The sequence below is a fragment of the Leptidea sinapis genome, chromosome Z (genome assembly GCF_905404315.1).
Source record: "Leptidea sinapis chromosome Z, ilLepSina1.1, whole genome shotgun sequence".
In the NCBI taxonomy this organism is placed as follows: domain Eukaryota; kingdom Metazoa; phylum Arthropoda; class Insecta; order Lepidoptera; family Pieridae; genus Leptidea; species Leptidea sinapis.
This window is the reverse complement of record NC_066312.1, coordinates 29,336,139-29,358,008: the sequence shown is the minus strand read 5'-3', so window position 1 is coordinate 29,358,008 and position 21,870 is coordinate 29,336,139. Positions and strand designations below refer to the sequence as shown.

Here is a 21,870-nt window from a genome sequence, read left to right as displayed (position 1 = left end):
ACAAGCTCAGTTCGCCTGTTCTTAATAATACCCGCCCATACCATAACTGTTGAGCCGCTGTATGTATGAACTTCCTGAATGCACCTGAGCCTTTCAGTATTTCCGGGCCGACGGTAAACTCGCACCCTTCTTGTATTAGTTAACATTACTTGAATTTTGTAGCTTCAAACATATCTCTCGAGCGGTTAACATAGGCTGGTCTCTTGCAGTCAGTTGTATGTACCGGTCTTACCAAGTGGTTGTACTCCTTTTACTGCCTGAATGCTGTCCAGAGTTCCCTTGTATTATTGTAGCGCTGCCAAAGAGGACAAATAACACTTCCACGAATGCCAAAATGCCGAGATACCTGAAATTGATTACTTCCCGCTTGCAACATCCCTACAGCTCTTTGCATTTCATTTTCCGTCAAATGACGTCGCTCCATGACGTAAAAAATATCTAACAATTAAATTTTGTCGCTAAATTTATTTAAATGATTACCAATCATTTAAATAAATTTAATATTTAATATTTAAATTTATTTAAATGATTTTAATAATTATAAAATCAAGACTAAACGTAGCATTAAAAACGCACTTAAATTCAAACAAATTCCCTTTTTATAATTTTATGAAAATAAACAAAACATAATCGAATCCAGTATGGATTGAAGCCAGTATGTCATCAATAACAAAAAAGTTTACATACCTATGCACTTTGAGTGAATAAAGACTTAGAAATTAATTAATATAAATGGTAAATTTTTAACATCATGCTTGTTGCTTAGACTTTTTTGATGTGTATATTTGTCTACAAACTTTAATGTACTGAAGTTACGGTAAAAAACAATGTCTTTGAAAGTAGCTAAATTAAAATACAGACCCGGCCTAGTCAAAACATATGGGTTTTTTCAGTGGTGACTGCACTATCATCCTCTATAAACTGAAATACATGCAAACGAACTCAAACTGTTATTTTCATAGATATACTTACTTGACTTAAACAAGGGTCGCTATGAAAATAACAACAGAATGATCATTGTATGGGCAGATATGTGAACGATATATGAAGTATAAATTAATCTCATTTTATTACTAGACATTTTGCTTATGTCTAGTTTGTTTGGAGGTACAACTTTTTCCGCGTTTGTTTGCAAGGCTGCCTGACATCGAATACTTCATAATAATCATTGTATTGACAGTGTTGTCAGTGATATCCCTTGATGAAAAAACAACACAGAGATAATGCTTCTTAAAAGAAATTTACACACATACGTAACATCCTATCTACTAATTAATAAGGTCCTACCTCGTAAGGTGTTAATCATCACTGCAGCAACAGTTCGTAATAAAAACATGATTAGATATCAAAACTAAACTTACATACAAAATTTTGTGATTTTGCTACTAACCGTTGAAGAGTTCCCTATTGAAGAGATAATCCTGGCTGCACGGTCAGATTGTATGTATAATATCAAATTATTGCAGTCTCACCGAAGTTATGTAGGTGTTCAAAATTTTAGCTCAATTAGATATCGGGAAGTGTTATTAACGTTTCTTTCAGAGTTTGAATTTAAACAAATACTTACATAGTTAGATACAAACTAAAAACAAGTGTTAAGTAAACCCTTGCAATAATAATAAAATGGTGAAAACATAATGTGATGTCTTCCCATATACAAAAGTATCATACAAATATGAATATCATCAAATATTATAAACCCATGGTTAGTCAATATAATATGATATATTTTTATGATTTCTTGTATTATTTATGCATACAATACAGAAATCAACCTGCTACCTACCTTACTAAAATATCTACATATATTATAATATCAACTTTCTATGTTAAAATTTCAAGCTTGCAATTAATAGAACAATACGTGTATCGCGTTAACTCTTGTCAACTGTCTGTGCTATCGTCAACCGGTTGTAACCAGTTTCGCCACGTACGCAACAAGAACAAGCGGTCAGTGGACACTCACACATGCCCCGGAACATTGTAGAAGTGCAAACGTTTATCGTGCTTGTATGAAACTTAGTCTCTGTACTTTTTTTTACTCATGTGGCGATATAGTCGGTGAAATACTATTTTCAGTTTATTTGTAAGCATTTTGCATATTCTTGTTTTATTCTCAAGTATAACTTTATATCACGTTTATTTGTAAGGCCGTTAGAGTTTTCAATTTTTTTAAATTGATTGCTTGTTCCTTGATTATCATCAATACTAATCTGAAACCAAAATGCATTATATTTTGATAAATAAATTAATATAAAGAAAATAAATTCCAAATATCAAATTGTTTTGAGTTATGTACAATTGCAATGATTTCATCGTTATATGATATCTTTCTTCTTGTGTTTGATTTTTATTACTTTTAACATAATTGTAGTTGTTTATCATTGTAAATAACAAGCTGCGACTATTGCTTTTAAAAGGTTTTGCCATATTAAATACGAGAAATAACAAAATACAGACAGTTGTGAGTTTTAAATTTTAAACTATAAATAATTCAGAATATAACTGACCCGATGCGTTGGCGAGACTCTAATACGTAATCATTTTAGTATAATATTTTATAGATCTTGTCATTGGCCTAGTACCTTAACCTTAAGCCTTTACACTAAAAAAGTAGACCTTATCACTGTCAGTGAACATAGTGGTTTTATTATCTTTGACTGTCAAGTGTCAGTATCATTAATCAGCTGGGAAAGTGCGAAGTATGAAATTTTGAAATTATTTTATTACAACTTTTTGATCGTACGGAAAGTATCGGAAAAGGATGTTTATTCACAAACAATTATTGTTTAATAACTGCTAATCAGAAATGTTGTTGAATGGTAAAATTATGCATCGTTTTAAATCTCCCGAATTTCAGTATTTCAACTGGATATACAATGCTGCTCCTTGTTTTCCTATACACGCCTCTAAAATAAATGTAATGAATGATCCGAAACAGTTTTATGATACGTTGTGTATGAGATTCAGCAGCGCAAAGCACAGGATATCCATAGCAAGTCTTTATATCGGGACTGGGGAATTAGAAAAGAAACTTTTGGGAGTTACTGTGGAGAATGTTAAAGTTACTGATGGATTAAAGTTAAATATTTTACTGGACTATCAACGAGGGTCCAGAGGAGTAGTGAATTCTCGGACATTATTCCGTCAGTTTTTTAATGGACTTAATGACAAATGTACATTAGCATTGTATCAAACCCCAAGTCTACAAGGTTCCTGGTCAAAAGCCCTTCCATCACGATATAATGAAATATTTGGACTTCAGCACATGAAGTTGTATATATCAGATGATTCAGTTATTATAAGTGGTGCAAACTGCTCAAATGATTATTTTCAAAAAAGGCAGGACAGATATATAGAAATTGAAGATAGTGATTTAGCAAAGTTTTACTGCGCTATTATAGGTAGGATTACAGTAAGTTTTTATTCATTTACTTATCAATAACTTACTAAGAATGTAGAGTAACAATTAATTATTTCTAATAATATTTTATTTTAGATGAGGTGATGAAAGTAAGTAGACTGGATAATAATGATGATATTCCTAATGAAATATCCAGGGTTGAAACTAGAAAAAGGCTTGGCCAGAATATTCACCATCTCATTGATCAATGGAGAAAATCGCAAGTTTCTAAAATAAGTGAAGATCAAGGTACATTGAAAAAAATCTTACATTTACACAGGGTGTGATGAACTATAAAATATCTGATGAATATATTTAGTTTATTATTTAAATAAGTAATTTAATCAAATAAAAATATTTATCTGATAGCATAGTATCTATATGGTGATGGCTATACATTACCATAGTATGATAGTGGTGGGGCCTTTAAGAAGGACCACCACCTGTAACAAAAATAGACTTGTCAGGCTTTAACAAACTTTTAGTATGGGGACACTGTAATCTTATACATAAAAGTTAACAACCCAAGTACAAAGATGTTCTTCATATATAATGAATAGAATGAAAATATATTGTATTTCTCATATACCTCGTCTCATATACCTCTAGTCTTGCCAGAAGTACTGATACAAAGAAAATACAAAATTTTCTATTGCAAATAACATTTATTATTTTTACAGTGTGTTAATTTAATACATAAATATAAAACCATTTAAAATATAAAAAGCTTAGTCTCCATTGGGGGAAATACAATCTTTTAAATGTTGATGACAGTTATAAATAGAAGCATGCACTCTTTCCATGGGAAAATTTTTCACTGCCAATCATATGGATTGTTTTAGGTCCCGGGTGGGAATCCCGGTAGGTGTTTCTGAGTCATGGATGTTTATTTGTATTTTTTATATTTAAGTAAGCATATTGTATTAAATATATTGTTGTCTTGCAACCCATAACACAGGCTATATATGCCTAATTTGGGGCAAGATAATTTCTGTAAAAAGTGTGTTAATGTTATTATTATTATATTCTCTAAAACTGACCATAAATCATAATCCAGCAGATTAAGATTGCGACTAGACGACGGCGAGTCCTCAGCTCTGATGAAGTCTGAAACATTTGTTTCCTACTAAGACTGCTTAGACCTAGCTTTATAACCCGGCGCCGAGTCTTGCAGGAGGGACCATTCTTGGTTATTGAACATGGTCTTGTTAAGGGGCTTCACTACCTTCTCAAGAATGGTATCTTGATACATTTGAGCTGATGTTTTGATACCTGATTTTGGGCTCCACTTGTGTAATTTGTAACACAGTGATTTGGTTCTCTTTATCACCCCACTCCATTTTAATATCACAAAATATTATACAATTTATAGGTGCCAAATGTAATATTGTGTTTTTTTTTAAATTGTAACAGTATTTATGGCCAGACTAGTCAAAATATCCTACTCTTTGAGTTCCATACCATACTTAACACATGGATGCTGTAAACATCAATTTTTCAGATGGATTATGTATACATTATAGTTATAATCAAAACAATTTGATGAAGATAAGATGCAGTAATCAGCTATTTGATACATTTCATAGCTTAGAAATATTCAATTACTTATTCATGAAGTCATAACTGACCTCAACTTCTTTTATTTTGTTTTTTTTTTTTAAACCTGTTTCTCTTTCACAGACATGGAAGTAGATACTTGGGTATTCCCATTGGTTCAGATGGGAGAATTCAACATAACACATGATGAAGAAAGTACATGTTCTATTCTAAAAAGCTCTCCGAAGGGTTCATATCTAAGAATGGCGACTGGATATTTCAACTTAACTGAAAAATATGCACAGACATTGTTAAATAAGTGTGAGTCAAGAGTAAGCTTGCTAATGGCACATCCCAATGTAAGTATAGATTTCAGTTGTGAACATGTTGCATCAATATTTTAGTATTGACAGTAAAGGTTCCATAACATGACAGATCGCTATGTCAATAACCAGACTTGGGAGAAAACAGTTAGTTTAGAATATTAAAATTTACTTCATGGGTGCTCACTTTAGTAAAAATCAGTTAAAAGTCGAGGACCATACTGCTCCGATGGCCATCTGTTCATCGAACTATTTGCCCTTCCCACTGCCACTTCAGTTTCGCAATAATTTGGGTTATGTCGGTGACTTTGCTTCTCCTACGGATCTCCTCATTTCTGATTCGATCTCGCAGGGAAACTCCAAGCATAGTCCACTCCATTGCAATCTGAGTGACCATGAGCTTTCTCATTAGGCCCATAATGGATTTTAATAATGATCTCAAATTCATTGTCTGTACCCGCGAAAACGATCGAATCGTATATTTGCAATGATAAATTTATGAGGCGGCCATCTCGTATCCAAAAAATGATCCTAAATTCTTTCTGTTTGATCGAATTTCAAAATTGTTATAAAAGTTTGAGCCGTCTCTGCCCTCTTGTTAAGCTACACCTAATTCTAAGCCGATGATATCAGTATAGTGTTCCATTTTAATTTTCTTACTTTATATTTTTTTTTTGGTTTTAGCAGACATCCGTTTTTACTTCACTTAGTTGCAAGATAAAGTTAACCTATTGTACTTTGACTTGGTCTGTATTTCGTGTCATGCTCCCTCGGGCACTAATAACGGGATATAAGTCAGTACCCCTCACAATATGGTTGGTTGAGTACTTACGGAGTGAACGCTTAACAAACAAAATCTCAGTCGCAATTGGGCATAGTCTCTGAAAAACGTTCCAAGCCACAAACATTTTAAGGAATTCGTGCTTAAAGTTTAATAAATATTAGTGTATTCCATACATGTGCGTTGGGCTACTAAGTCATGATATAATTTAAAGACTGACAGTAGGGCTGCCATTTTTTGTCAGTCCGTTAATATGAATCACGTGACCAGTTTTGTGTTCTTAACTCAATTTGGACATGATTGTGGTTTGGAACGTTTTTCTGGAATTACGTCCAATTATGAAGTTATAATGATATGATATTAAGGTTAACTGGTAACTCTTAACCTTAATGTAATATTAATTATATGCGTTTATGAAAATGTTAACTATGTGAAGAGTTAATATTTCACTATATTAATACTAGCTTATGTCTGTAGGTAGGTATGTATTTTTATTTAAATATAATTTTTAGTAAGCCCTTTAATATGTGGATATATTTTGCCCTCTGACTTAAATAGTGGCATAATGAGGAATGTTCACTCATTTTGATTTTTAGCTTTTCGTTTTTTCTATAGACAAAAAAAATGTGTGTAAACATTATTTCGTTACTTAAAATAGTTTCCCAGAAATGGAATTGTAAACTAGACACATCCTACCACGCTCGCTACGTGTGACGTCATAAGTCAACACTCGCAGTACTTTGCGCGCTCCGGTACCGTTAACTAGGAGATTACCGAAATATTGTTTGAAAAGTTTAATCTAAGCACAAGAAAGTCATGTGTTTTACCGAAATGTAAAAGCACAACCACTAACCATGCCCCGGTTAAGTTATTTTTTGTGGTTCCAATGGATGTTCAATTGGGAAAGAAATATTCATGTACGTCTTAATTTTCGACGTTTCAAAGCAAAACATTTCCCAATTTTCTCAAGACTATAAGAGTATTTTGCTTGTATGGGCACTTTATCTCTACACATTAACTTCATAGTAAGTCCATCGTGCGAGTCTCCAAGCATAGGCCACTTATTGTTGTAAGTAATACCAGATCCAATTATATTCAGATTTTTGACTCGTGGGACCATCACTTTCTAAACCTTTATCCAAATTATTGAATATACACTAGGTATGAAAGTAACAGTAGCATAACGAAAAATATTACAATACAGCGGGCGGAAGGAGTAAGTGTTGACCTGTGACGTCACACAGAAGCTGCGCGCCCGCGCGGCAAATAAGTATGTGTGGGAATTTTAAATGTGTGAAAATCTTAAGTAATTGTGTAAGAGTAAAAACTATTCTACATGTATTCGAGAGCACTTACTTATAAATGGCTTTCAGGCAAATGGCTTCATGGGTGCTCCAGGACCGGCAGGTGGCATTCCACATGCATATTCGCTAATCGCTAAAAAGTAAGTATCAATCTTTAGAATATTTAGAATTGCCTGAGAGCTTCCATTCTTCTTTTTTTTTATTACGAAATCCTGAACAAAATGAATCCGAAAAGTGGGTTACAGTAGAGAGCACTGACAGAAAACTTCTCGTAATGAAACTCGAAACGTTCAGTTCCGGAGTAGTTTGGATGTTAAGCGCTGGCCGCGTTTTTTCAACGAAAGATTTTTTTTTATGGAATAGGAGGACAAACGAGCGTACGGGGCATCTGTTGTTAAGTGATAACCGCCGCCCACATTCGCTTGCAACACCAGAGGAATCACAGGCCTCTAAGGAAGGTGTACGCGCTTTTTTTGAAGGTGCCCATGTCGTATCGTCACGGAAACACCGAATACTTTTTTTTAATGAAAATAAGGGACGAGACGAGCAGGACCTTCAGCTAATGGTATTTGATACGCCCTGTCAAACGAAGTCGAGACGTTCAGTTCCAGAGTAGTTTGGATGTTAAGCCCTGGCCCCTTTATTTTAACGGAAGAATATTTTTAAGATTTTGTTTATTTATTACACTTATTTTTCAGCACATTAACAAATTATAACTTAAATACTAACATATATATTGATATGATATACACACATAAATACATAATATCCGGACGACCGAGCCTTGCTCGGATTTTTAAGAATGTACAAAACTTGAACAAAAAAAAAACTAATAGGACATCTGGATTCGAACCGGGGTCTTCTGCTTTCCAGATCACCCAATGTCCCATCTGAGCTATAATAGTCTTGTATATAGTGGCGAAATTTACCTTTGTATACTAATGTTGCTGTTTCTCATTCAAACATGGATAAAACCATTTTTGTAAATTGAAACCTAGCTAGATCGATTTATCACCCCCGAAATCCCCTGCATACTTAATTTTATGAAAATCGTTGGAGCCGTTTCCGAGATTCAGATTATATATATATACAAGAATTGCTCGTTTAAAGATATAAGATATAATATAGATGAATATATATACAAATATATGTATAATTTGTTCGAAAATTTCAATTAATTACTTTAGTTTTAATTTTTTTGATAGAGGTTTGAAGATCCACGCTGTACAATTATTTCATTGCAGGTTTTGGCAACAAGTAGTGGACTGTAATCAAACTAGCAGGGTCCAAATGTTAGAATATGATCGGCCCGGCTGGACTTTTCACGCTAAAGGTTTATGGTAAGTTATCTGTCTATACTTAAAGCTAACGCACACTATGACAAATAAAACTTGGACTCGCATCATCGGCCTGTCAGTTCGTCTATAGTTTTAGTTTAATTATGAATGAATAATGAGTTTTGAAGTAATTCAATGACGTTTCTTATGAAAGAAAGATATGTGTCGTGGGATTAGTGTGTTGATAGGATAAGGGAATGTACTTTAAGTTTTAGAGAATATAATGAAATTGATGATCGAATCGAGATCGAAATGATCGAATTATGTTTTTAAACGTAACCGTAACCGAATAACAGATTTTATACGGAACACTTATAACGATTGAGTGGTCGGGTGTATAAATTAAATAACTTTATGTCTACATGAATGGAAATCTTTGTCGGAAGACAAGCCGGCCCTTTGCAACCATGCAAATAGTTCGACGGACAGAGGGCCGTTGGGTCAATAGTGTTGGACGCGAAATAGAGTGCATTAATACTAATATAATATGCTAAGGGCCAAGGTTTTTGATATGAATAAAATACATTTCAGGTACTATCCTCCCGGTAGTGAGGTGCCATGGATGACTGTTGTTGGATCTGCGAACCTGGGTGAACGCTCTGTGAGGCGTGACCTGGAAGCTCAGGCCGCTATATTTACAACTTCCAAACAGTTACAAGTAAGTTTTAGTTGCCAAGTTGTTATGACTTATAGAGTTATTACGAGGTTAGACTTGGGACATATAATAATACAGGTATCCTGCGGCTATTCCACACCGGGGGAAGTCCTTTATATATTGTTATATAGAAAATATATAAAAAAAAATATTTTAATTGAATTTTTTCGCTATTAATCAATATTAATTATAATCTTCAGGCTTAGGAAATGGTTTAAGGAATCTTGTTAATTTTTCTCACTTGGTAGTTTTTAAAAGTGGCTTCAATTGGTTATAATAAAGTCTATTTCATTTTTTTTGTTAGGCCTTTTGACGACGCGTTTTAAGTTTGCTGTTTGGGTACCTACTGGAGTCCTTTTTATTAATCTACCGATTAGATCCATGATTAAAGAAATCTTTAGTCGCTAAATTAGGAATTAGGTTCCTATTTTTTAAATCCGGGAATAGTAAAAAGCGAATAAGGAGTTATAACTATACTACTAATGGGTTCCAATGCTGACTGTATATATACAAAATATAATATTATACCGACCTGTGGTTCAAAAGAATCACTGCGATCAGCGCCACCTATCCGGTACTAACATAACTTCTATGTACATCGGAGTCATGTCGTCATTTATGTGTGTGTCGCAATGACGTTCTATACATATCATTCGCAGTCTGATAACGGAACGGCAAAAGTGTGCTTAACGGCAATGTAAGCACATTTTTCTCCTTAGTCGCGTGTCAACTGTGTGTCAATCAACATTTGTGGCATGTGCCATATTTCGGCTTCGATTTTGTATGAGGTGCATTGTCTATATGTATAGAACGTCTGTGGTGTGTCGTTTAATTTCCATTGGGCTAACAGTTCACGAGTTTTAGGTGAACATACTCACATACATTCTCTTTTATACATATATATAACTAACTGACCTGGCAAACGCTGTATTGCCATATAAATAAACGAAAAAAAAAATTCACAGAGCTACCAAAATATATACATATAAAATTGATTAAAAATCGATCAAGGCGTGTCGGAGTAATATGACAACTAACACTGTGACACGAGAATTTTATATATATAGATAAAATATATATATTTCGGGAAATTTAGTGGTCAAAGGCTTTATATAAGCAACGATTTTTTTAATATATTTCCTCTCTGTGATCTCTGCCTTCCCACGAAGATTAATATATTAACGTTTTATTTCAGAATTCTCTCCACAAAGAATATTCGAGGTTACATTCCCACGCGTCAGAATGCAGCAGCGAACTAATGGAACGACACACGCCGCTGTGGGTCCGGGCTACTGTAGGAGTATTCAAAACATACTTCTAACGCACACCTATCTTACTCAACGGCCATATTTATATTTTGTTTACTGGCTTTGGTCAATTTACAGGCCACCCTTTTTAAACATTTACGGATAACCCACGAAAGTTATAGAGCCCTACCGGACCGAGACGCTATGGCGAGGTCTCCGGCTGCGTGACATAACAATTCATATTAAAATTTCGGACAGTTAACTCACTTGGTGGCGGTTTGGCAACGTCGCCAATTTAGAGCATAGCCACGACTATCACCGCGCTGTGTGAAGTTTGGAAACGTGCCGTGCTGGCGACGTCACCAGTAATATTTACACGAGCAAGCTGCAAGCATGACGACGCCAATTTTCAATACGAGATGTGAGAAAACCACAGAGAGTAGCCACTGGCTAATACTCCATTTGGCAACCGAAGGTCGCCATGTTTACATAGCCGACGACGTCGCCATGGTGTCTCGGTGAGGTAGGGCTCCTAATATATAGATGTGCGGTGTTAAACCGGTATAGCCCCTTAGAAAAGGATGTATTTGGTCAGTTTATTCAGAGCAAGGCTTGGAACCGGTATTAAAATAAAAGTTTAATAGATTTGAATCTATTTTATATTTTTTTGAAACAATTCGTGTGGGAGAAATGACTGCGATGAAAAAACTGTTCTTAACTGGTTTATTTAACCAAAGATGTATGATTCACTTAATTTACAAATAAACGAAAATTTTTGGTTACAGTTAAAAAAAATACGATTATAATTTATCTTTGTACTTAAAACCTTATGAACCGTTTGGTTTGGAATTTTTATTCGGTTTCAAAGGCTTGATTCACGTTAATAACGCGAGTAAATGCACACTTGAACAAAGGTGTATATATTCTGTAGTATGTATGTAGTTCATTAGGGTCATACAGCACCCGACCCGCACCGCCTAGTCTTATAGCGGCATAATTAGTTATAATTATTTTTTATTTGAAATTAAGATATGCGGTGGCAAATAAAACACCGTGCCGAGGAATCTTGACCCAAAAACCCAAAAATTCTGAGCGGCACTACATTAGCGCTCGTCACCTTGAGACATAAGATGCGAAGTCTCATTTGCCTAGTGATTCCACTAGCTAGAAAAAACACACCAACCATTCCAAAAGAGTCTTCCACTGGAGCACACATAAACTCTGTAGCGTCATTTGAACAAATTCCTCGTAACTGTTTAGGAGCAGATGAGTCCAGCTCAGTCGGTAATAGCTCACTGCTAGCGTGCTTTGATTCGAGTTGTACGACCGCCTGTCGACAATTTAGGCGACAATTTTCATCTAGGCGATGCGGTTCGGATGTAATTAATTAGGTAAACCCCGCCTTCTATTAGAAAATAACTTAATGGATAATATGTATCTGACCTATGCACAAAACGTTATTAAAATTAGTTTGAAAGTCATAGGCTTAGAAATGTTTTAGCTGGCTTTAAATGCATAATATGTAGTGTTGTAAAATGCATGTTTAAAGCAAAGAGATTGAAGTACATAAACCGTTTAGTCATGACAATATTTTAAATGATTTTCTACCCAAATAAGCTGCCGAAATATCATGACATCTGTCAGTCGAATGTCACAAGTGACTAAACGATGTTTTGTTAATTTAGTAGATAAGAAAACTTGTACTTTGTTCGTGTTCTCTCTATGTTATAACTTTAATCTCTTTGGTTTGAAAGAAGCTTTCAAGAAAAGCCCGTCTTCGTCATGGCATTTCAAATTATTTGAAACCAAATATTATGAATTAGGAAACAATAATAATTACTATGCCTTTTTTATAGGACTGATTAATTTTGTGAGTATTCTGTTGACTGATTAATACTAGTTATATAAATCTTATTTCGTTTATCATTCGAATTATATTCGTTACAATAAAACTCGAGAATTTTATTATTAATTATTTTTATTCATTCATTATTTAAATATAATCACATAATTATAAGAATTATCTTGATTCACACTTAAAAATAAAATTTTAAATAAATTAAAAGAAACACTCTGCAATATACAAAAATTCAGTCGGTATCTGACATTATTTGATTAGAATTAAAACAATACAATCATTAAAATTTACATTAATAGGAATCAGGCACATTATAAAATCTATTATTCAATAGTGGACATTTGCTAATACCTGTCAAAGGTATACGATAATACCTGTCAAAGGTATACGATAATACTCAAAGGTATACGATAATAGCTGTCAAAGGTATACGATAATACCTGTCAAAGGTATACGAATATTCCTTGTGCCATGTACAGACTAATCAATACATACCCAACAAATTAGCTAACAAATACTTGTTAAAAACTTCAGTCTGTACAAAGCCTAATTGAGCGAATAAAATTATTGATCCCACAAAATAAAAACTCACTTTTGAGCACAATTAGATATTAAAAAACATCGTTGCGTTTGAGCAAACAAAAAATATTATGCGGTTCACAAATCAACATTGCGATGAGCAATCATTATACGTATGAAATTACTTTATTTACAATGTTACTTCCACTAGTGTGTACTGGACGCCATTTTATTCTAATCTTTGGTGTGAAAGGCACAACGATGAAGCAACAGCTACACTATTGCAAAAGACATTTGTGTATTGCCAGCTCTTTTATTGCAATACAAAGAGTAGTGTTAAAACAGAGAAGACAATATATAAATGTCACCTGCAATGTGTGGACAGGTGTTTGCTGAGCTTCATGAGTACAAAGTTTGTGACATGGACGCTAGATGTCTCATTCAAGTATTATACAAATATAATCAGTAAGTTTATAATTAACAGTCTGTTAAGCGTTGAATAGACGACGTCTAGGGGCCAAGGCACAACATGGAATCTAGTACAGTCGTTTGGTTCTTAATACAAGGTTTACATGTAAAGTTTCAATGGTAATTTTTAGTTCGAAAACTACTAATATTACAATTTCTAGTATTTATGTGAGTCGCCGTTTCCAATATTGTTAAGAGTTTGCAACAGAGATTTGGAAGTGAAATAAAAACAAAAGTCCCGACATTTACAAACCCAAACGACTGAACTAAACAGTTGACGGTAACGCCTTTACAGCTACGGACATCGGCGGCAGATACAAAAATAGTTCACCTATACAATAATATAACACTACTTAATACTTAAATATCGCGAGGGGGCGTCGTGGAACAAAAACTGTGCAGACTATTTTATAACAATAGCTCAACTTGCTACTGCAAAAGCTCTGTTAACAACAACAAGCCGGCCACACACTGCTGCACTTGCATGACAGTAGGAAGCCGGCTTAATACGAAGTGAAACGAGCCACCCTCCAATTATTAATTACTTATCACGTATAACACTAAGGTAAATTGACTAGGCGTGTTGTGAGTCGGCCACGCGGTCCGTGACAGAGGCTTTGAGTGAAAAATATTTACAAATTGTCTTTAAGGCAAAGCTCTGTATGATGCATTCACCTCTGTTATAACACGACAGACAATAATCTACTATTTACTATATGAGAAAGGTTAACATGTGCTTATTAGACGTACACCAGACAAAGGTGGCGTGCGGTGTTTAGTACGAAGCCGTTATAAAAGTTTTATTTTTCACAACCGCAAGCCGCTTATGTATGGATGACGCTTGATATTTCTTTTTAAGAGGGTCAATTAATTGAAGAAAGAGTTGTATAAGAAATAAATGATGGTAATTAATTATATAGTGTTTGAGTTACTGAAGACATAAACAAATGTTCAAATGAGATATTAAAAATAAATTAGGACTGTTTCACAAGTGAACAATAAAGTATATTATGTAGTATCTATTAAATTACATTTCCCCGATATATATGAAACGAGATTTTTTTAAACATTTATTGGGCCACTCAGATCTCCACAAAAAGAGACATAGCGTTATTTTGGAAGATTGTTGAATTTAATGCAGTTATAATTTACAAGCCTGAAAGTGCGACCGGAAAGTAAGCTACGGTCCTAATATAATTATTACTGTCGAATTGGAAGAAAAAAACATGGCCGCTCCTGATTTTATGACTACCCGCAAAATGTGCTTTAATGTATTTAAGTTTGGTTTCGTCTATTAAAATGTGTATCAGAGGTCAGTAAACGTTCCAAAAATTTTGTAAGTCGTGCCATCGCATCTTAGGCCGTAAGTATGAGAAGTATAACAAAAAATAATATGAGAATAAGCGATTAGACACATGTCTTGTTGTATTGTTTATATAGATAGGTTACATCAGAGGTGAGTGGTACAGGGGAATAGGACGCATCAACTAACGGTACCCTTAAACACCGAAGCGTGCTTCCAGAATGTTTATACACACTAATTATTGTTAGTGCGAGTGAACTTTCACACGTGCGCATCCATCAAAACAGAAGCCAGTCGGGCAGAGTATACCAACTACACCGTACCGTGATCGCACTATGAACTGTGCCCCCTATTCTTAAGGACGGTCGGTGATGAAAGGGTATAGTATAATCATACTTTTCAAAGTACCGTCATGGTATAGCTCGCGCCACGTTAAATGGCCACTGAGTGTACATTACAGCCACGAACAAATTTAATCAAATAACACCCATGACCCGTGATTGTATTTGTGGAGCGGCGAACATGTCGTTGACGTTTTACCTCTGAGTATACCGCCCCATTGTTTGGTCTACGTCAATGGTCTTTTTACGTGGCGGGAACTATATAAAGCGTGTAGTGAACAGATTTGCAAGCGCGTTAGTAGCCCGCGTCAGGCGGCGGGTAGGGGGGGTCAGGCGGCAGGTAGTGGAGCTCAGCAGGTGGCGTGCTGCACACGTTGTAGAGCACCGCGAACAGCGTGCAGGCTGCGTATGCGCCCAGGGCTGCCCACCACAGCAGACGAGCCCACAGCCGCTGCTGCGCGTGCTTCAGTACCAGCAGTCCCAGGGTGAGCCCGGCTAGAGCACCCGCCACGTGTGCCGCGTACGACACCGGCGGCGCTTCCTGCCACACAACAAACACATTATAGCCTAGCCAATCTAATATACTATCTTCATAGCCGCGATGCTCCTGGATTTCCCCAAGCGTTACAAGTGAAATGGGTAGTAATGCCCACTAACCACTTTTCATCAAATTCAATAAATAAATATAGAAATAAATGGCCGCACCTACATCGTGCGTACCATAGTGCTATGTCGTTATGCACTATCTACAATGGAACTAGAATAGTCTCTTGTCGTTATGAACTTATTGTACAATGATCACATATAGTTATGAACTAACTGCAATATGGTATCTCGTCGTTATGAATTTAGTAGAATAATCTCATGTCGTTTTGAACTAACTTGTACAATAGGGCCACGTCGTTATGAAATAACTTGTACCATCGTCCTATGTCGTTATGAACTTACTAGAATGGCCTCATGTCCTTAAGAACTAACTCGTACCATGGTCCTATGTCGTTATGAACTAACTTGTACCAAGGTTGCATGTCATTATGAATTAACTTGTACTATGGTCCCATGTCGTTACGAACTAACTTGTATGGTACAAGTTAGTTAGGAACTTACTATAATGGCCTTGTCGTTAAGAACTAACTTGTACCATGGTCCTAGGTGGTTATGAACTAACTTGTACCATGGTCCCATGTCGTTTTGAACTTGTTGTTGTACTGTATTATAGGCCATATTGTGGTCCGCCAATACAGTATAGTAGACCTCAATGATTTTTAAATCACTTATCGAAAGAGATAATCTACTACCCATTCAAAACAATGTCTCATGCCTAAAAGATCAGGCGTAAGGAATTCAGTAGTTATTTTATTTTTGAATAAAACAGGAATGTGAAAATTTCATTGGTCACGCTTGGATTAAATGTAACGTACTGTTTGTTGGGCTGAGCATGTTGGCTGTTTCGCTTAAGCACACAATTTTTTTAATTATACTTCTTTAGGGCGTTATGAAAAATAGATGACAGTGTAATTTTAAAATGTGCGCGCATCACTGTAACACAAAAGTAACGTAAGGGTGAAGTTAGTTACTAAAATTTTCTGACGTTTGCGATATTCGTTATTTTTTTTTTGGTTTCTTCGTCCATCATTAGGATAAGCAAAGGGTCCAAGACCGTACAGCCGTATTCGTAATTTGATGATAAATTGTCAAAGCTATCGTTGCAAGTTTTTTATAATATTGTTCTTTCTACAAACGTAGAATAGGACGAGGAATAAATAATTTTAATATTATTGCATTGTTAGCAGGGGCGTGCATATCATATAGGCAATTAGGCAGTGCCTACCTCGTTATGAACCTAAATAAATAAAGCACTAGTGTTAAAGTTAATTTAATTTCCAATATTTAGTACCAAACTTCGATTGAACACCCACTCATAAAATTTGTCCTTACACTAGATACTAAATATCTACGGTAAGTAATCTTTGCTTATTCCAAAGCTCTACTACGACTAGTTAGATCCTACCTTTGGTAGTAACCAATGCACGCCCCTGATTGTTAGGCCAAAGAAGCATAACTTCTTGCGTGAATACATAAGAACACACACACTTTTTTTTAGTTATCACAACTCACTTTAGTGTAGCGAGCGTGGACCGCGAAACCGACATCGCAGGAGGCGACGGCCAGTGCGGCCACTAAGCGCACGGCGCCGTAGCGCATGGCGTGGTAGTTGAGAAGCGCGTTCGCCAAGTGCGCGGCCAATAGCGCGTACACGCCACCGGATGCGCCCGCCAAGCACACGTCGGGGTCGAGCACGGACGCGGCTAGCGACCCACCAAGTACGCCAGCCACGTACACCGCGCCGCAACGCACCGCACCGTGCACCATCTCCAGCGGCAGACCCACCTGCCGACAAAACAAACGACACATTAATAAAATAATGGAGACCTAACCTACATCAAGAATATTGAATCCCCGTAAACGTGTTTGATAGGCAGGGTTTTTGGGCAGTAAAGTCCTCGAATGGCGACCACGTACCGGAAGACGCTGTGTTGGTAGCCCCCTACAAGATGGACCGACGATCTGGTCAAGATCGCCGGAATACGTTGGATGAGGGCAGCAAAGGACCGATCGTCGTGGAAATCTTTTGGGGCGGCTTTTGTCCAGCAGTGGACGTCTTCCGGCTGATGATGATGATGAAACGTGCTTAATGTAACCAGTGGCAGGCCCCTTTGTACAGGATGTCGGCTAGATTATGGGTACAACAACCGCGCCAATTTCTGCCGTGAAGCTGATAAACCTAACGGGGTTTTTCTTGTAATCGAGTATATTGAAAAATGATTTAAATATTTCTTCTTTTATTGTATTTGGGTTTGAGCTGATGGTTTTGTTACCAATGCTCTAAATAAAACAAACAACACATTAATGTCAAACTACCAACACCAACTGACATTCTCTATATGGCAAATCCTACGCACGCCCTTACCTAATACATTTTGTTGTACATAATTATAAAAGAAATTGCGGGTTGCATTCAGGGAGTGCCGGCAGAAGTGAAAACTTAAACATTAACGTTGTGCATTTTATAAAATTTTGAATGGTTAGGGAATAATTTCGCAATTGCCTTACTTATCAGTATAAAAGTACTGTCATTAATGAAGTTAAATACAATATTTATTTATTTCGCTATCGTACAAAAAAACGACAATTTATATTACCTGAAAAAATTAAGACTTCAGAACTATCACAATTACTTCACATTAAAAGGGTTACACCTCAGTAAAATCAACTTTCATCCATAATTTCAACAACTCTTTCACCATCTTCATTACCAGCATCATAATCGCCATCGCCAAATAATATTATAAAAAAAATAAACAATAATAAGCAACAAAGAAATACAAGTATAACTATCGCCTTTAAGAAAGTCTTCGCTACTGACAAAGCTTAAAAACCAAATAATTAAACTGTAAAAATATCACATAGTACATACCGAAACCTCAGCTCCAAAGAATAACAATTCAGGAATGGGTTTTAAAAGAACACAAATCGAGTTGTTACTGTTTGAAACGAAAATATTCCAGTGTTATGAAGAAATATTGGAAGTAACAACTAAACTGAATTCACCTATCGACTTGTTTCTCTTTGGTAATGATGGGTAATCGTTGATGGAACTATTTCTTAAACTTACTGAATTTCAGACTTGCTACACATTGTAGCTGAGGTATCGATACCATCAGCTGACCTATATATATACTCGTTTGTTCTCTTTCATAAAAAACATGCTTTTGATTAGAAATAACTGTACATGACATCTTTTCGAAATGTTATCCTTAAATAGGTGAATTCAGGCTTCAGATAACTGACGTCACTATGACGTCACCAAGATGGCGGCCTGTCCCTCTCTAAACTTGAAGGATTCTATAGACAAAGTCTATTCGTCGGCACAAAACTAGTTTGTTATATATCCTATATTGCTACAGTCGAATAGTTACCGCAAGTTGGACGAGCAGGTTGAAGGACAGGTGCAGCCAGCCCGCGTGGACGACGCTGTAGGTGAGGAACCGCCAGAGCTCCTTCCGGCGGTCAGGGCGGTACACAAGCGGCGAGTCTACCGGCACTGGACCGGCAGCCGCTGCCACCCCGCCTGTACCCCACGCGTACCATGCGAACACACCCAGCTGAAGCAAAACCAGACATATTTACTCTTGCTGTCTTATTAATAAACGCAGTGTTTTACTCCAAGTTTAAAATTAGTTATTCCCTATCATGTAATTCTGTAGTGACAAAGGTAGGATAAAGACAAAAAGTCTTAAGCTTGGAATAACTTTACTTCGCGTTTATTAATAAACACTAAGTAATTTAGAGAGACTATAGGCCGACAACTTCGTGTGCGACCGTCTCACAGGATGACAGACGGTGGTGGGGATGGGGTACTAAGAAGTCAGCGGGTAGCGGGTGGTGTTGCGGTGAAGAGCAACACGTGAGACTGCAGTAATCCTGTGGGACGGTCGCGCACGTAGGTGTCGGGCTATAGCAGTCGCTTAGAGTTCGACCATAATTCAATTTTTAAGTTTGAACTATAGGTAAAATGGTTTAACTGTCTTGTCACAGACAGTGTGCCATTTAAGCAATAGTGTTTAATATTTATTTTAATTCATTTATTGTATATAAAAGGCATTTTTTTCTTTCTTCTCCATATAAACTTTAACAGTGTTATATTTCACGTTCATCCGTTCGCGCATTTTTTTTTTAATTTTCCTCGGTTACCTTAAGGCTTAAACTTTCTTTTAAACAAGCATTTGTCTTCGCGATTATCTAAATAGCTCTATCCAAAATCTAATCTAATCTGTTTTCCCCCTGTATCCGAGTTAGTTTTTTATTCTTCAATAATAAAATACAGGTACTTATTTTTTTGGATTTTGATAATCGCTCAAGATCTAAACAACAAGTTATATTTGTGGTTTTTTTAATTGAAGACGAGGACAAACGACCATACCTGTAACACCAGAGGAATGAGCGTTCCCGACCTTATAAAGCGTCGAATAGACAACCTCTTGCGACACCGACGCTTTTCGGTTAGTAATATATCGCTCTTCTCAAACGTAACTCACATTAAATTATACCGCTTTACGTAAAGTGCTGGCGCGGATGTGAAATCCGTAATTACACTTTGTAATTAGCCGCTGCAACTGGAGCGCGCACCGTATCGTATTGCATAGAAAGTGATGCGCCGCGGAAGCCTTGACTAACGGATCTTACACATTTGTACGGGCCGTAGATAAGCGTATCAACGCTGAATCGAAGCTCTGTACAAAAACAATAGAGATCTACGTGTATGGTTGTGATTGTGTGGTGAAGCGGCTACCTAAGGGCTGTATATCAGGGCAGCTATGATTCATTGCGACCAATGTGATCTATTTTTTATGAGGATTAGGGACGAGACGAGCCGATAGTAATTGACACGCTATTACAATGCAGTGCCGCTCTGGATACTTGAAAAACCCAAAAGTTCTGAGCTGCACTACAATTGCGGTCGTCACCTTGAGATATAACTTGTTAAGACTCATTTGACAAGTAACTTCACTTGCTACGGCGCCCTTCAGACCGAAATAAAATAATGCTTACACATTACTGCTTCAAGGCAGTAAAAGGCGCCGCTGTGGTATCCATAATCTAGGCGGCATCCTGTCCGAAGGAGCCTCCCACTGGTAAAGCCCTTAGTCGCCTCCCTCGACACCCTTGGACCTGGGACTTCTATATTCTTTTTATGCCCCGGGGATGCACGGAGCATCTATTGTGATAGCCACTGTTAATTATAGCTCACTGCTAAGATTGATTCTTGTCATGAATCTTATTATACCGTTTGCAGTGAGTTGACGTATCAACGTGACAAGTGGTTCAAGAATTGGGCTTCCCAAGATGCTACGTTTACGCCTTAAAGGACCACATTCAGAGAGGATGTGTAACGGGGTTTCATCTGCACTATAACAGAATAAGCTCTGCAATCTTTGAGGAGGTACAGAGGTGTTCTACCTGTATGATCCTATTTATGTGTAAATTAAACCAACATGTGAAACCTTATCGTTTCCTTATCTGTCATTTGCAATAGCGTCAAATAATGAGAAGAGAGCCAATCATTGAAAGTCTACATCTAGGTTGAATAGTAACAAAGTAAAAATAAATTAGTTTAGCATGGACACAGTTAACTGAAAAAAAATTGAAGTTAGACGTAAAGAAGGAAAGTTTCGAAGATTTATGTATAAAATCTTATCATTACATTCACAAACAACGCAAATAGCCAGCCAGTTACTTAAAAAATTCTCAATATTATATAATATTATGTATATTATAATTAAGACAACGCTTTAGATTTAATGATTTGTAATTGCGATGCTTTTTTGTTATTTTTGCATTACGAACCCCCTTTAGTAATGACTGGTTTGCCATGCGGTAAATAAGTATCAACAGAGACAATTTGTAATACAAGATCTTAAGTTACTTGAACAAAAAATATATTAAACTGTTTCCATTCAAATTACAGCAACATATACATAATATATATATATAAGTAAGATTGTCTAATACGTGTTAACTATATGTAGAAGTTTTCTCATTAAAGTAATTTGAGGGTAGATTTAAATCCATAGAATTTTCTTATGCCTTTGTTTTACTTTTTTCTTATACCAGATTTTACACCATAACTACCGCTCGTCAACTATACATTGGAGTTACAAAAGAGCAAAATTATATTTTTAGAAACTTGGAAATTTTTAAAAATATCGCTGAAATGCATGCATTTGCACAGGA

At 36.1% G+C, this 21,870-nt stretch overlaps 2 protein-coding genes across 3 annotated transcripts in view; one reads left to right on the top strand and one right to left on the bottom strand.

The window, feature by feature from the left end:
* The first annotated feature begins 2,694 nt into the window (after positions 1-2,694).
* On the top strand, positions 2,695-12,554 carry LOC126979227 (CDP-diacylglycerol--glycerol-3-phosphate 3-phosphatidyltransferase, mitochondrial). Its single transcript, XM_050828499.1, has 7 exons — positions 2,695-3,404; positions 3,500-3,652; positions 5,084-5,298; positions 7,417-7,487; positions 8,592-8,687; positions 9,216-9,342; positions 10,535-12,554. Exons 1-7 carry the CDS (start codon positions 2,810-2,812, stop codon positions 10,658-10,660), a joined length of 1,383 nt encoding a protein of 460 aa, XP_050684456.1. The 5' UTR covers positions 2,695-2,809; the 3' UTR covers positions 10,661-12,554.
* A 47-nt stretch (positions 12,555-12,601) lies between these two features.
* Positions 12,602-21,870, bottom strand: part of LOC126979226 (rhomboid-related protein 3) — a 191,364-nt gene continuing 182,095 nt past the window's right edge. For both annotated transcript variants that reach the window (XM_050828497.1, XM_050828498.1), the window contains 3 exons: positions 19,056-19,241; positions 17,194-17,466; positions 12,602-15,616 (listed from right to left, as the gene is read on the bottom strand). In XM_050828497.1, coding sequence (XP_050684454.1) covers positions 15,371-15,616; positions 17,194-17,466; positions 19,056-19,241 — 705 coding nt within the window. In that variant the 3' untranslated portion in view covers positions 12,602-15,370. The remainder of the gene's footprint in view (positions 15,617-17,193; positions 17,467-19,055; positions 19,242-21,870) is intronic.